This window comes from Dicentrarchus labrax, unplaced genomic scaffold (genome assembly GCF_905237075.1).
Source record: "Dicentrarchus labrax unplaced genomic scaffold, dlabrax2021, whole genome shotgun sequence".
NCBI lineage: Eukaryota > Metazoa > Chordata > Actinopteri > Moronidae > Dicentrarchus > Dicentrarchus labrax.
In genome coordinates this window covers 23,396,476-23,411,475 of record NW_026136708.1, presented here as the reverse complement: position 1 = coordinate 23,411,475, position 15,000 = coordinate 23,396,476, and the positions used below count along the sequence as shown (strand labels likewise).

The following is a 15,000-nucleotide window of genomic DNA, read 5'->3' as shown; positions in this document are numbered from 1 at the left end:
CACACACACACACACACACACACACACACACACACACACACACACACACACACACACACAGACACACACACACACACACACACACACACACACACTTCAAGTCCACATTGACCTCCTTTTAACAAAGCTTCCACAAGCTAACAGCTAATTTTCATATATTACAGTTTGTTATCAAAGGTCCTTAAAGGTTCTTTGTGGAACCAGTTGAGTCTCATAGAAGAACAGATTCATAAGAAGGAACCATTTAGATGTTCTTCACGGTTCCATAAAGGTTCTACAGCCTGGTACTGTAGAGAACCTTTATCAGAGTATCACAGGGTTCTACTGAAGGACCAGGGACTGATGAGAACCTAATGAGCCCTGAAAACTGTTCTGCTTTAATCTGAACCCCAAGAACCATTTCTGGTACTTTAAAGAACCGTTGTTTTACCTCATCAGTGGAACCCATAATAAGAGGTCCAAACAGTGGAACCCGTAATGAGAGGTCCAAACAGTGGAACCATTGAAAGAACCATTGCTGGTTCTCTGTAGAGCCTTTTCATTCATATTTGTTGAATGTGTTCAAGTCATTTTGTAGAGAACCTTTGTCACTGGGTTCTTTAAGTTTGTAGAACTATGCAACTATTGATAACAACAAGAACTGCTCGGAGTTCTTTAGACTAGAGAACCTGACTCTCTGGGTTGTCACATGTACAGATCATTCCTGTGTGTGGAACCGTTACAGTCAGTAAACACACTCACCTGTCGGGCAGAGTCCAGGTGAGTCCGTTCTTCTCGGTTCCTGCTGTCGTTCTGCTGCTCTCTCTCTCTCTCTCTCTCTCTCTCTCTCCCTCCCCCCTCGCTCGTCCCTGTCTCACCTGGTCTCAGGTATGAAGGAGAAAGGCGGAGTTTAGTTTGACTGACAGTTTGTTGCTTCTTTCTCCAAATTCAAATTCAAACAATCTTTATTGACATTGCTGTGGTTGACATTGCTGTGGTTGAATAAAGAGAACATTAATAACAGAGAGCTGGTTGTCATGGACACTCTCTGAAGGAGGTTGGTTTGGCTTACTGCAGACAGTCCACTGTGTATTATGTCTGTGATATTACCGGGAATATAAGGGGGTCGGAATTTAGTCTTTATTGATTATTGATTGTGCCTAAAAACATCTCACACACACACACACACACACACCCTGAAACAAAGACTGGGTGAAGAGCTCTCTCTCTCTCTCTCTCTCTGCAGGCTGCAGCATGCCTCGCTCTCCCCTCAGGCAGAGGAGGACGGTGACTCAACAAACAGTCAGACTCCAACGTCCACATACAGCTGACTGTCCTGTGTCTCATTTTGTTTCTGTGGCAACAAGGAGTGAGGAATTATGGGCTGTAGATGTGTTCATGTTGCAAGCACATCCACACCCTCGCATCCTGAAATCTACTCAAACTGGCTCCACTCAAGATCCACTGACACTATTATTCTGGAGCTTCTGACTGTTTCATACGGAGAACCGAAGAGACCATAAAGAGAAATATACACATTAATATATTTATACACATTTATATACGGAGGTCATGTTTTACTACATCCACTGCTTGAAATGCTGCGTGACATATGTTGTTTGTATGTTTGTTTCCACCTTTTTTTTTTTCATTTAACAACATTTAATAATATATCTGCTGCTGTTGTCCTCCTCGACCCACACTGATAAACATTACTGATATTATTATTCATCATTCTGGCTATGTCATCATCACCATTAGTCATTCTATTAGGATAGAATGACTAATGGTGTCTGTCCTAGGTTTCTGCCTTTTAACAGGCAGTGTTTCCTTGCCCTTGTCTCCAAGGTCTTGCTCATGGTGGTACTGTTGGGTCTCTGTAATTAATGTTTTAAAGAGTTCGGTCTAGACCTGCTCTATTTGAAAAGTGTCCTGAGCTAGGATATGAATTGGTGTAGAATAATTTTCTCTTTATTGATGGTTTTATATTTCACGAGACAGTTTGATATCCACTCAGTTCAGTATAAGATGCTTTTCTTGGTTTACTTTTTGGGTGAAATTCTGCCCCATAATGCTTCACTGCTGGAGCAGAAACAGAGCAGACACAGAGAGATCCCGTAAAAGCCATTTTATTTATGTAGTGAGGTAAAAACACATAGACGAGGACAAAGAACAATCTGAGGATATTTCAGTGGTAAAGTGTCGACAGCTGCTCCTTCAGCTCCAACAGGACGGACGATGACGAGCGACCGCTGGCGTTCAGCAAAGACCTGAAAACCCTCCTCCACATCCTGGAATATATGTCACTGCAGAGAGAAAAGTTAGAACTGACAGGGACTTAAAGCCAGTAGAATATGTGAAATAAAGGCGGTAAATGTGCAGATTACAGCAGGTAAATGTGCAGAATACAGCAGGTAAATGTGCAGATTACAGCAGGTAAATGTGCAGATTACAGCAGGTAAATGTGCAGAATACAGCAGGTAAATGTGCAGAATACAGCAGGTAAATGTGCAGAATACAGCAGGTAAATGTGCAGAATACAGCAGGTAAATGTGCAGAATACAGCAGGTAAATGTGCAGATTACAGCAGGTAAATGTGCAGATTACAGCAGGTAAATGTGCAGATTACAGCAGGTAAATGTGCAGAATACAGCAGGTAAATGTGCAGATTACAGCAGGTAAATGTGCAGAATACAGCAGTAGTGTACAGTCCACACCAGGGTTCGTCTCCACTGAACTGCTCTGGCGTCCAACCGTTCTCATCTTTCACTGCGACCATCCTGCGGTTGGTCAGGAGGTGGTGGACCGTTTCAGCCACGCCCACCAGGTCCACCTGACAGGTAGATAAAGGGGAGGAGTTATGATCAAACCAATCCCAGTGAAGGGGGCGTGGACAGATGATTTGTAGCATTACCAGCTGTGGCGGCGCGTTCGGATCCAGGAGACCCAGACTGATGTAGTTCTGAGCTGATAGGACCTGTTGGACTGATGTAACATCCTGCTGAAGGTCCAGGTCCACTGAGGAGGACCAGTCCACCGGGAAGACCCAATGAGGACTCAGTAAACCTCTTGAGGGACAACAGGAGCCAGAATAAATACAACTGTTGAGCTCTGATGATTCTCTTTGACTGTGTGTGTGTGTGTGTACCTGTGGGAACAGGTGAGAATGTTTGGCTGCAGCGCTGCATGCAGCAGCCTGCAGGAGTGCAGCTGTGACACCAGCTGTAACAGACCGATAGCTCTTCGACCGACTGACGCCTCGCAGGGAACACACTCCGTCAGCTCCTGAGAGAGAGAGAGAGAGACACACACACACACACACACACACACACACACACACACACGATCCGAATCAGAAATACTTTAATAATCCCAGTGGGGAAATTACTCTGACTTTCCCTCTAACGCTATCGTCAGGTCAATGATTTAATGTTTCCAATATTTTGGTTTATGACCAAATACCTGCAGAACTGATGACACTCACTTTATCTTTAATGCTAATTAGCTAACATTAGCATGACGACATTTGCTGACGTCCTCTTACAGCAATATCAAGAACATAATGAGCAAATAAGCAGTGTCCCCACAGTGTCCTTATAGTGTCCACACTCCCCACAGTGCCCTTATAGTCCCCCCACAGTGCCCTTATAGTCCCCCCACAGTGCCCTTATAGTCCCCCCACAGTGCCCTTATAGTCCCCCCACAGTGCCCTTATAGTCCCCAGTGTCCCCACAGTGCCCTTATAGTGTCCCCACAGTGCCCTTATAGTCCCCAGTGTCCCCACAGTGCCCTTATAGTCCCCCCCACAGTGCCCTTATAGTCCCCCCACAGCGCCCTTATAGTCCCCCACAGCGCCCTTATAGTCCCCCCACAGCGCCCTTATAGTCCCCCCACAGCGCCCTTATAGTCCCCCCCACAGTGCCCCTATAGTCCCCAGTGTCCCCACAGTGCCCTTATAGTCCCCAGTGTCCCCACAGTGCCCTTATAGTCCCCAGTGTCCCCACAGTGCCCTTATAGCAGTGGTTCTCAAACTTTTTTGGTCATTCCCCGCTTCGGACAAGGGGGAATTTTCAAGCCCCACCTGCCCCCATCGCCCCAACACAATGCTAATAAAATACGCAACAAGCTTAAAATGTTCCAATTTATTGAAGTAACAAGTAGTATCAGTATAGCAACAAGTTGCATCTAAATACAAACTAACTATCTACATCAAATAACAGCAAATTCAAAAAATTCCTGTTCCACTTTGTGTCGCCCCCGGGGGTGATCGGTCTAATAAGCGGCAACACACAGCTAGGGCTGGGCAATAAATCGATTTTATCGATAAATTCAAATTCGTAGTTAAACACGATTTATTTTTAGTTAAAATCGGTTTTCTCTTGAACTTCCACAACACCGGCGCTCCCTTTGGGCTCCCGTAGGTCAGAGTGCGCTGACCCCTCCCCCCGCCGCTGCACAGATAAACACAACACGGCAGCAAGCCAGGATGAGCTCGTCCCCAAAAAGGAAACAGTGTCGTCGGTTGTTTGGAACTGGTTTGGTTTTGTGGCGTCCGACAGCGAACAAACCACGACCCACTGCAAAGTTTGTTTGAAAGCTGTTGCAACCGAAGGTAGCAGTACGACCAATTTATTCCAGCACCTCAAGCAGAGGCATGCAGCCGAGTGGGAGAAATGTTGCTCTCTGTGAGATATACAGGACTGCAACCCACAAACACCCGCTCAAAAACAGTCTACAAAAAAAAAAAAAAAACGATTCAAATCGTAAATCAGGTTTGGTGTGAAAAAAATGCCCACAGTGCCCTTATAGTGTCCCCACCAGTGCCCTTATAGTGTCCCCACCAGTGCCCTTATAGTGTCCTTATAGTGTCCCCACCAGTGCCCTTATAGTGTCCCCACCAGTGCCCTTATAGTGTCCCCACCAGTGCCCTTATAGTGTCCCCACCAGTGCCCTTATAGTGTCCCCACCAGTGCCCTTATAGTGTCCCCACCAGTGCCCTTATAGTGTCCCCACCAGTGCCCTTATAGTGTCCCCACCAGTGCCCTTATAGTGTCCCCACCAGTGCCCTTATAGTGTCCTTATAGTGTCCCCACCAGTGTCCTTATAGTGTCCCCACCAGTGCCCTTATAGTGTCCCCACCAGTGCCCTTATAGTGTCCCCACCAGTGCCCTTATAGTGTCCCCACCAGTGCCCTTATAGTGTCCCCACCAGTGCCCTTATAGTGTCCTTATAGTGTCCCCACCAGTGCCCTTATAGTGTCCCCACCAGTGCCCTTATAGTGTCCCCACCAGTGCCCTTATAGTGTCCCCACCAGTGCCCTTATAGTGTCCCCACCAGTGCCCTTATAGTGTCCTTATAGTGTCCCCACCAGTGCCCTTATAGTGTCCCCACCAGTGCCCTTATAGTGTCCTTATAGTGTCCCCACCAGTGCCCTTATAGTGTCCCCACCAGTGCCCTTATAGTGTCCCCACCAGTGCCCTTATAGTGTCCCCACCAGTGCCCTTATAGTGTCCCCACAGCGCCCTTATAGTGTCCTTGTAGTCCCCAGAGTGTCCTTGTAGTGTCCCCGCAGCGTTCGTCCAGCTGACGGGATGTACATTGTGGGGACGTGAACAGGAAGTGACTCACAGTGAACATGTGATCAGTCGGGGTGGTGTAGACAGTGATGCAACCGTCCAGGAACTGGAAACAGCTGACGTGAGGAAGACTGGCGGTGAGGGACGAGTTCTTCAGACGCTGGAACTGATGGAAATCCCAGGGGACAGAGCAGCTGTCCACCTGCAGCAGGGAAACCACATCTGTCACCATGGAGACCAGGTAACATCACACCTGTATTAGACCTGTGAGTGCATGCTCACCTTGAGGAGCACGTAGTCGTCCTCCAGAGCTCCTTTATAGACGCAGAAACCTCCTCCATCCACAGCTCTGTCGTACAGGAGGTACACATCGCCCCCTGGTGGACGCAGTCAATCAATAATCAATACTTATCTTTATGGTCTTTTGTTCACTGGTAATCGATCGTACAGTGGCCCCGACAGTCTGTTAATCAATAGTTATTGATGGACTAACAACTGTGACAAAGCTTGTTAATGAATTGTCCTGTGTACTGACAGAGGCAGGAACGCTGCCCTCTGGTGGTCGGGAGGATCAATAACTACTAAATATAGTAAAATAACTAATTACTATTGTTCAGTAACTGTATAGGCACTGATTGCTGGAGTTACAGTCAGTACGACTGGGTCAGTAAATCAAACAGCACCAAGGCATGATGGGTAATGTGGTCCTAGTCTGAGTGAAAGAGGAGGAGTTACCCAGCTGCAGACAGCTGTGCTCCTCCACTGGAGGGAGGGGGTGGGGCTCGGAGTGGAAGTCCGGAGAGGAAGTGACATCACAAAGCAGCCGCCGCCGCACATCTGGGTCACATGGATCCACAGCGCCCCCATCTGGAACAGTTTAAATACACAGGAAGAGCTGATCAATAACTATAATAAATAGCTACATAAATGTCATATTAGTTTATGTCTATTTGATGTTGTAATAACTACCACCACAACGCCACCTACCAGATGATGGAGCCTGGTCCTCCCACAGTGGACTGCAGTCTCTCAGTGAGAGCCGAGAGTTGCCGTCCACACTGGTCTCCTGTATCGTACTCAGCTTCTGTCTGGTTTTTGTCACTGGTTTCTGAGAGACAACGGGGGGGCGGGACTCCTCCTGAGCCTGGAGGTCTTGGGTCGTCCCTCCCTGATGGTCTGACAATCAGACCAGGAACATGTTAACACAGAAACTACCACAGTTCAGTATGATATATTAAACATTATATACAGTCACATGGTGTCGCTCTCCCTCTGCCTGTGTTGTATCGCAGCCTCTCTGTGGTTTGTTTCCACAGCTGGTCTGCTCCGACTGAAACTGCTGTTTTTATCATCTACGTCAGACACACTCACTGACTGTCTGTCATTAACTAACCTGTGAGGAAGAGTTAGACTCACCTTGTCGTGGGTACTGGATCCTCAGGCAGGGTCCTCTCTCATCCGGTCGGAGGAAAACGTCGTCCGTCAGCTCGTTTCTGTTTGGTGATAGAAACATTAGTGTTATCAGAATCAGAAATACTTGAATAATCCCAGGGACAAATACACACATACACACACACATATACACATACATATATGTGTGTGTATGTGTGTGTATATATGATTGTCCGTGTTTGAGGTCAGGTTACAGAGGGGGGGCGTCTGACTCTCTGAGGGAGGCGTTGTAGAGTTTGATGACCACAGGCAGGAATGATTTCCTGTGGCGCTCTGCAGTGCATCTGGGTGAGAGGAGTCTTCTGCTGAAGGTGCTCCTCTGCTGGGCCAGTGTGTCCTAGAGAGGGTGAGAGACATTGTTCAAGATGGACTGAAGCCTGGACAGCATCCTCCTCTCTGCCACGGTCGTCAGGGTGTCCAGCTCCTCCCCTACGACATCACCGGCCCTCCTGATCAGTTTGTTTAGTCTGTTGTTGTCTGTGACCCTCAGCCCACTGCCCCAGCATGTGACAGCGAAGAAGATCGTACTGGCCACAACAGACTCATAAAACGTCCTCAGCATCGTCCGGCAGATGTTAAAGGACCTCAGCCTCCTTAGGAAAAAGAGTCGGCTTTGGCCCTTTTTGTAGACCGCCTCAGTGTTTCTGGTCCAGTCCAGCTTATTATTAAAGTACACCCCCAGGTACTTATACTCCTCCACAGTGTCCACAGGGACCCCCTGGATGGAAACAGGGGTCACTGGTGTTTTTGCCCTCCTCAGATCCACTATGAGCTCCTTAGTCTTTGTCACATTGAGCTGCAGATGATTCAGCTCAGTCCAAGTGACAAAGTTGCCCACCACAGTCCTATATTCACTGTCATCACCCTTATCTATGCAGCCAACTATTGCTGAGTCATCAGAAAACTTCTGAAGGTGGCAGGACTCCAGGACGAGCCTCTCCAGGGTCTTCATGATGTGGGACGTCAGAGTCACCGGTCTGTAGTCCTTAGGGCCGCTGGGACGCGGTGTCTTTGGCACAGGAACGAGGCAGGACGTCTTCCACAGCACGGGGACTCTCTGGAGGTGCAGGCTCAGGCTGAAGACTTGGCTAAGTACTCCACACAGCTGGGGGGCACAGGCTTTAAGAACCCTGGGAAATACACCATCAGGGCCTGCAGCTTTGCCGGAGTGGAGTCTTGTCAGCGGTCTTCTCACCAGGTCAGGCGTGAAGGGCACTGTAGAGGTGACAGTGGGGGGAGGGGTGAGGTCCTCAGGTTGTGGAGGACATGATGTAGAGCAGGGGGAGGGGTGGAGTAGGTGGGTGTGAATTGAGGTGGTGAGGAGCAGACAAGGGGTCTGTAAGGAGGAGGAGTAGGGGGAGATAAAGTGGCAGTTGTTGGGTAGCCAGCAGCAGAGACTTGTGGGGGATGGGCCGCAGTATCAAACCTATTGAAAAATAGGTTCAGTTCATTGGCCCGGTCGACATGGCCCTCCAACCCCATGCCACCAGTCTTCTGGAACCCAGTGATGGTTCTCATGCCACTCCACACATCCCTCATGTTGTTTCGCTGGAGTTTACTCTCCAGCTTTCTCCTATATTTGTCTTTTGCCTCCCTGATTTTGAGTTTGAGTACCCCCTGCACTCTCCTCACCTCATCACGGTTGCCATCTCTGAACGCCCTCTTCTTCTGATTCAGGATGGCCTTAATGTCCTTAGTGAACCAAGGTTTATTGTTGGCGTAACAGGTTACAGTCCGAGCTGGGACATTGCAGTCCACACAGAAGTTTAAATAGTCCGTGATGCACTCTGTGAGCCCGTCAATGTCCTCCCCTTGGGGCTCACAGAGTGCAGGCCAGTCAGTCACTTCAAAGCAGGCCTGCAGTGCCTCATAAGCCTCCTCCGACCACCTCCTCGCAATCCTTGTGGTCGTAGGCTTCCTCTTCACCAGAGGCACATAGCAGGGTTTGAGGTGAACCAGGTTGTGATCTGACCTGCCCAGAGGGGGGAGAGAAGAGGAGAGGTATGCATCCTTAATGTTAGCATCAGGTCCGGTCCTCTCCTCTCTGGTAGGACAGCTCACGTACTGTTTGAAAGTCGGCAGAACTCTATCCATGGTGACGTGATTAAAGTCTCCCCACATGATGATGAGGGCACTTGGGCGTTGAGTTTGAAGTTTGGAGATGGTGGTGTGTATGATGCTGCAGGCAGATGTTGGGTTTGCAGAGGGATGGATGTACAGGACAACGATGGTGACATGCAGGATCTCTCTAGGTAGATAGTATGGACGGAGTCCAACGGCCAGCAGTTCAACATCTGGGCTACAGAGCTGTTAATTAATGGTGATATGACCAGGGTTACACCATCTGCTGTTTACTAGAACAGCAAGCCCCCCTCCTTTCCGCTTACCGCTCTCGGTATCCCGGTCCGCCCGGACGGTGTGGAGGCCATCAACGGAGACGATCTGGTCTGTAATGTCCCTGTGCAGCCATGTCTCTGTGAAACACATCAGACTGCACTCACAGTACTCCGGGTGGGTCCGCGTCAGCGCCGTTAGCTCGTCCATTTTGTTGAGACCGCACATCCACCATAACAACAGAGGGGAGACACAGCTTAAATCTTCTCCTCTCCATAAGCCCGTCCCGTCTCGACCCTCCTTTCATCCCCCGATGTTGCTTCCCTCCTCTGCAACCTCGTGTGTTTTCCTCCAGAGTTCAGGTTGTATATCAGCTGGTCTGGCCACTACGCCGGCCGGCATTAGTGCGATCAGCTGTTCTCCAGAGTAAACAACGGCAGCGTGTCCCGGTGGAAGCAGCATGATAAAAACAACACAAAAAAAAAGCACCAAAACTCTCTAAAGCAACCTGGTTAGAGAGGGCAGGACTGAGTTAGAGTGAAGAAACAAGAACGAACAGAAAGAGAATAAAAGTTAAAGTTAAAAAAGTGAACTCAAAGGCTGGAGCAACGGAACAGGCAGCATGCAGCTTTCGCACACGCTCACAAGAGTATGGTTGCAGCTGATTCACTGTGAGGATGCAGAGTATGAGCGGTGTACAGATTACCCAGCAGGCCGTGCAGCAGCAGTCTGGGTCTCGTTGTATATCTGGAAGGAGGACGCAGTTTGATCAGAGTCACTGATCTGAGAGGAGGAGCCTTCAGGAACCTGCAGGGAGACAGTCTGTCACTGTTCAACACATTCTCCTCACAGCACCAGGGTCCATTCACAAAAAGCCCCGTTTAACATCACAGAACACATCAGTTATAGCATTAGCATCATTAGCAGCATTAGCAGCATTAGCAGCATTAGCAGCATGAGCATCATTAGCAGCATGAGCATCATTAGCAGCATTAGCAGCATCAGCAGCAGCATTAGCAGTATTAGCAGCATTAGCAGTATCAGCAGCATTAGCATCATCAGCATCAGCAGCAGCATTAGCAGCATTAGCAGCATTAGCAGTATTAGCAGCATCAGCAGCATCAGCAGCATTAGCAGCATTAGCAGCATTAGCAGTATCAGCAGCATTAGCATCATCAGCAGCATTAGCATCATCAGCATCATTAGCAGCATTAGCAGCATTAGCAGTATTAGCATCATTAGCAGCATTAGCAGCATTAGCAGCATTAGCAGCATCAGCAGCATTAGCAGCATCAGCAGCATTAGCAGCATTAGCAGTATTAGCAGCATTAGCAGCATTAGCAGCATCAGCAGCATTAGCATCATCAGCATCATTAGCAGCATTAGCAGCATTAGCAGTATTAGCATCATTAGCAGCATCAGCAGCATTAGCAGCATTAGCAGTATTAGCAGTATTAGCAGCATTAGCAGCATCAGCAGCATTAGCAGCATTAGCAGTATTAGCAGTATTAGCAGCATTAGCAGCATTAGCAGTATCAGCAGCATTAGCAGCATTAGCAGCATTAGCAGCATTAGCAGCATGAGCATCATTAGCAGCATTAGCAGCATCAGCAGCAGATTAGCAGTATTAGCAGCATTAGCAGTATTAGCAGCATTAGCAGTATCAGCAGCATTAGCATCATCAGCAGCAGCATTAGCAGTATTAGCAGCATTAGCAGCATTAGCAGCATTAGCAGTATCAGCAGCATTAGCAGCATCAGCAGCATTAGCAGCATTAGCAGCATTAGCAGCATTAGCAGTATTAGCAGCATCAGCAGCATCAGCAGCATCAGCAGCATTAGCAGCATTAGCAGCATTAGCAGCATTAGCAGCATTAGCAGCATTAGCAGTATCAGCAGCATTAGCAGCATTAGCAGCATTAGCAGCATTAGCAGCATTAGCATCATTAGCAGCATTAGCAGCATCAGCAGCAGCATTAGCAGTATTAGCAGCATTAGCAGTATTAGCAGCATTAGCAGTATCAGCAGCATTAGCAGCATCAGCAGCAGCATTAGCAGTATTAGCAGCATTAGCATCATTAGCATCATTAGCAGTATCAGCAGCATTAGCAGTATTAGCATCAGCAGCAGCATTAGCAGCATTAGCAGTATTAGCAGCATTAGCAGCATTAGCAGCATTAGCAGCATTAGCAGTATAACCTGTTGAGTCAGACGTAGTAAATGTTTCTGCTCCTCCAGCTCCCGACCCAACTGCTCCTCCAGCTCCCGACCCAACTGCTCCTCCAGCTCCCGACCCAACTGCTCCTCCAGCTCCCGACCCAACTGCTCCTCCAGCTCCCGACCCAACTGCTCCTCCAGCTCCCGACCCAACTGCTCCTCCAGCTCCCGACCCAACTGCTCCTTCAGCTCCGTCACACGTCTCAGTTTCTCTACAGGAAACAAACAAACACACATCAGTCCTGATGGCAGTGAAGGCATCCTGACGAGGTCTGTGAACGCATCACGGTGAGGTCAGTGAACGCACCGTCCAGCTCCTGCTGTCGGTGCCGGTTGAGTCTTTCAGCTCTCAGCTCCTCGAAGCAGAACTCCTCGGCTCCTCTCCTCAGCTGCTCTTTACAGTACGCGCTCCTCTGAAGCCCCGCCCCTCTGCTCAGCGGCTCACTCTGATAGGCCGACCTGCAGCCCACAGGGAAGAGTCAGAGCCAATCAATCATCTGATCAATCTTCAGTTTGTCCTCTCTGGGCCTCCGTACTGAAACACACTTACTGGGAGTGGAGCGACGCCTCCACCTTCATCAGGAGCCCCTCAGCCATCACTGCACCTGAGGACCAATCAGAACACAGCACTCACACTGAGGACCAATCAGAACACAGCACTGCACCTGAGGACCAATCAGAACACAGCACTCACACTGAGGACCAATCAGAACACAGCACTCACACTGAGGACCAATCAGAACACAGCACTCACACTGAGGACCAATCAGAACACAGCGCCACACCAGGACCAATCAGAACACAGCCCACACTAGGACCAATCAGAACACAGCCCACACTGAGACCAATCAGAACACAGCCCACACCGAGGACCAATCAGAACACAGCGCTCACACCGAGACCAATCGAACACAGCGCCACACTGAGGACCAATCAGAACACAGCACTCACACTGAGGACCAATCAGAACACACTCCACACTGAGGACCAATCAGAACACAGCGCCACACTGAGGACCAATCAGAACACAGCGCTCACACTGAGGACCAATCAGAACACAGCGCTCACACTGAGGACCAATCAGAACACAGCGCTCACACTGAGGACCAATCAGAACACAGCGCTCACACTGAGGACCAATCAGAACACAGCGCTCACCCTGCAGTCTTCCTCAGTGCACTCTGGAATATGGAGCTCCTCATCATCAATAATAATAATAATAATAATAATAATAATAATAATAATAATGACGACTCACTGACCGATGAGCAATCAGCATATTCAACATAGCTGCGCTGCTACAGTTAGCTGCTACAGCTAGCTGCATGCTACAGCTAGCTGTGATGCTACAGCTAGCTGTGATGCTACAGCTAGCTGCGATGCTACAGTTAGCTGCTACAGCTAGCTGCGATGCTACAGTTAGCTGCGCTGCTACAGTTAGCTGCGATGCTACAGTTAGCTGCGATGCTACAGCTAGCTGTGATGCTACAGTTAGCTGTGATGCTACAGTTAGCTGCGATGCTAGTTAGCTGCGATGCTAGTTAGCTGTGATGCTACAGTTAGCTGTGATGCTACAGTTAGCTGCGATGCTACAGTTAGCTGTGATGCTACAGTTAGCTGCTACAGTTAGCTGCTACAGTTAGCTGTGATGCTACAGTTAGCTGTGATGCTACAGTTAGCTGTGATGCTACAGTTAGCTGCTACAGTTAGCTGTGATGCTACAGTTAGCTGTGATGCTACAGTTAGCTGTGATGCTACAGTTAGCTGCTACAGTTAGCTGCTACACTTAGCTGTGATGCTACAGTTAGCTGCTACAGTTAGCTGCTACAGTTAGCTGTGATGCTACAGTTAGCTGTGATGCTACAGTTAGCTGTGATGCTACAGTTAGCTGCTACAGTTAGCTGTGATGCTACAGCTTCAGCTCCACGATATAAAGTGAACTTTGGTTGAAAACAGCTTCTTGAGGTTTTTGAATCGGAGCCGAATTAAAGATCAGATCAATACTTTCACACAGAAACCGGAACCGGACCCTTCGGTGAACGGACTGCCGACCGGGAGACATTTCACCGTAAAACACCGAATATCTGAACGGAGTCTGGAGGAGCTGTTAGCTACCGCTGCTAACCGTTGCTAACCTTTATGTTTATAATCTTTCATGTAGTTTAAAAGAGTTTCACACACTTTAATAAACTTTAACATAGTTTAACATGAGCAGGTTGACTTTCTTACCTCTGACACACTTCCAAACTGCGGCTCGCTGTCTTTCTGCGGTCGCTCTGATTGGACGTTTTGAAGACGAGGATTGAAACGTCACTTCCTTCATTCCAACTGATCGATACACTGACGCACTTCCACACTATATAAAGACTGATTATTGATTATTGATTAGCTTATACTTTTAAAGTGACGGCGGGAGTCTTAATATAATTTTACTTTTACAATAAACAATTTAAATTTCTGTGTTTAAGTTCTATTAGATTTCTTAGTAAATAAAGAAGTTATTATAATTGGTTCAACTTAATGAAGGTTGTAGAGAACTAATCAATACTCTAATTGAGTATTGATTATAGAATATCTCACACACAGCGCAGTATGTTTATGTATATTTATATTTATCATTGATCCCTGAGGTGAACAAAAACTGATCAAATGAAATAAAGTCAATAAATCAATTAAAGATCGAACTATGAATCAATCAATGACGACAGTAAAGATGTTTTTATTTGTTACTCATCAATAAATAATATTCAGATCTCATCAGCACTAATAATAATATCATTTCAAACTTCTTTATCAATCACAGATCAATTCAAGCTTTATTATTGATTGATTATTGACAGTATTTCCGTATTTTCCCGGTGTCGCTACACCTGAGTGACGCCACGCGTGAGAGGCGTGTCTTCAGTACTTCCTGTTTGTGAGCAGGTGAGACACACCTGAGCAGGTGAAGGGAGCAGACACACTGAGCGCGAGCTCCGTTCATTGACGATTTAAGCTTTTTATTAACGACTGAACAGAAAAACGCTTCAGGACGCGGTAATCGATATTTGTCTGCTACAATGGCTCCATCCTCCTCTTCCTCCTCTTGCTCCTCTTCCTCTCTCTTGCTGCCGCTCCTCCTGCTCCTTCGGTGCGCCGCAGCGGCGGAGGACGCGCACTGCGGCGGCACTTTCCGCTCCGGTCAGAACGACTTCGTCCTGGACGCGGAGGACGCGGTGAATGAGGGCGCGGCTCTGCTGGACACCGCGAACGTGCGCTCCGAGGAGGCTTGTGAGCGCGCGTGCTGCGAGGACCCGCGCTGCAACCTGGCGCTGCTGGCGCCGCGCGGCACCGGAGCGGCAGCGGCGGAGAACCGCACCTGCGACCTGTTCGACTGCGTCCACAGAAACCGCTTCGTGTGCAGGTTTGTGAACCAGGTCGGATACCAGAACTACATCAGAGAG

At 48.3% G+C, this 15,000-nt stretch overlaps 3 protein-coding genes across 52 annotated transcripts in view; 1 reads left to right on the top strand and 2 right to left on the bottom strand.

Moving 5' to 3' along the window:
• pak6b (p21 protein (Cdc42/Rac)-activated kinase 6b) overlaps positions 1-856 on the bottom strand; it is a 15,697-nt gene extending 14,841 nt beyond the window's left edge. The window contains exon 1 of the mRNA XM_051409141.1: positions 742-856. The gene's annotated coding sequence lies outside the window, so the exon portion shown is untranslated. The remainder of the gene's footprint in view (positions 1-741) is intronic.
• Positions 857-2,092: 1,236 nt separating this feature from the next.
• On the bottom strand, positions 2,093-13,895 carry bub1ba (BUB1 mitotic checkpoint serine/threonine kinase Ba). 50 transcript variants are annotated; one of them, XM_051409088.1, is made up of 15 exons: positions 13,787-13,895; positions 12,108-12,162; positions 11,865-12,016; positions 11,540-11,769; positions 10,048-10,148; positions 6,972-7,048; positions 6,543-6,731; positions 6,291-6,422; positions 5,838-5,932; positions 5,608-5,757; positions 3,128-3,264; positions 2,894-3,047; positions 2,570-2,812; positions 2,460-2,525; positions 2,093-2,349 (listed from the first exon to the last, which is right to left on the bottom strand). In XM_051409088.1, exons 1-15 carry the CDS (start codon positions 13,878-13,880, stop codon positions 2,239-2,241), a joined length of 1,986 nt encoding a protein of 661 aa, XP_051265048.1. In that variant the 5' UTR covers positions 13,881-13,895; the 3' UTR covers positions 2,093-2,238. The 50 variants fall into 50 exon arrangements, with proteins under 50 accessions (XP_051265048.1, XP_051265054.1, XP_051265069.1 ...); XM_051409094.1 differs by having other exon boundaries at positions 2,093-2,415; positions 2,482-2,525; XM_051409109.1 differs by having other exon boundaries at positions 2,482-2,525.
• A 564-nt stretch (positions 13,896-14,459) lies between these two features.
• The window catches only part of LOC127368417 (kunitz-type protease inhibitor 1), an 18,288-nt gene continuing 17,747 nt past the window's right edge, over positions 14,460-15,000 (top strand). Inside the window, exon 1 of the mRNA XM_051409255.1 lies at positions 14,460-15,000. This exon is cut by the window's right edge and continues 40 nt beyond it. Within this exon, the coding sequence (XP_051265215.1) occupies positions 14,617-15,000 (384 nt within the window). The 5' untranslated portion in view covers positions 14,460-14,616.

Excerpts from the sequence above, each read along its gene's own strand:
- bub1ba (XM_051409085.1), bottom strand. The coding sequence starts at position 13,880 with ATGAAGGAAGTGACGTTTCAATCCTCGTCTTCAAAACGTCCAATCAGA. Across the intron at positions 11,770-11,864 it reads CCGACAGCAGGAGCTGGACG|AGAAACTGAGACGTGTGACG; the intron begins GTGCGTTCACTG and ends TGTTTCCTGTAG. Across the intron at positions 10,149-11,539 it reads TACTACGTCTGACTCAACAG|GTTCCTGAAGGCTCCTCCTC; the intron begins GTTATACTGCTA and ends GTCTCCCTGCAG.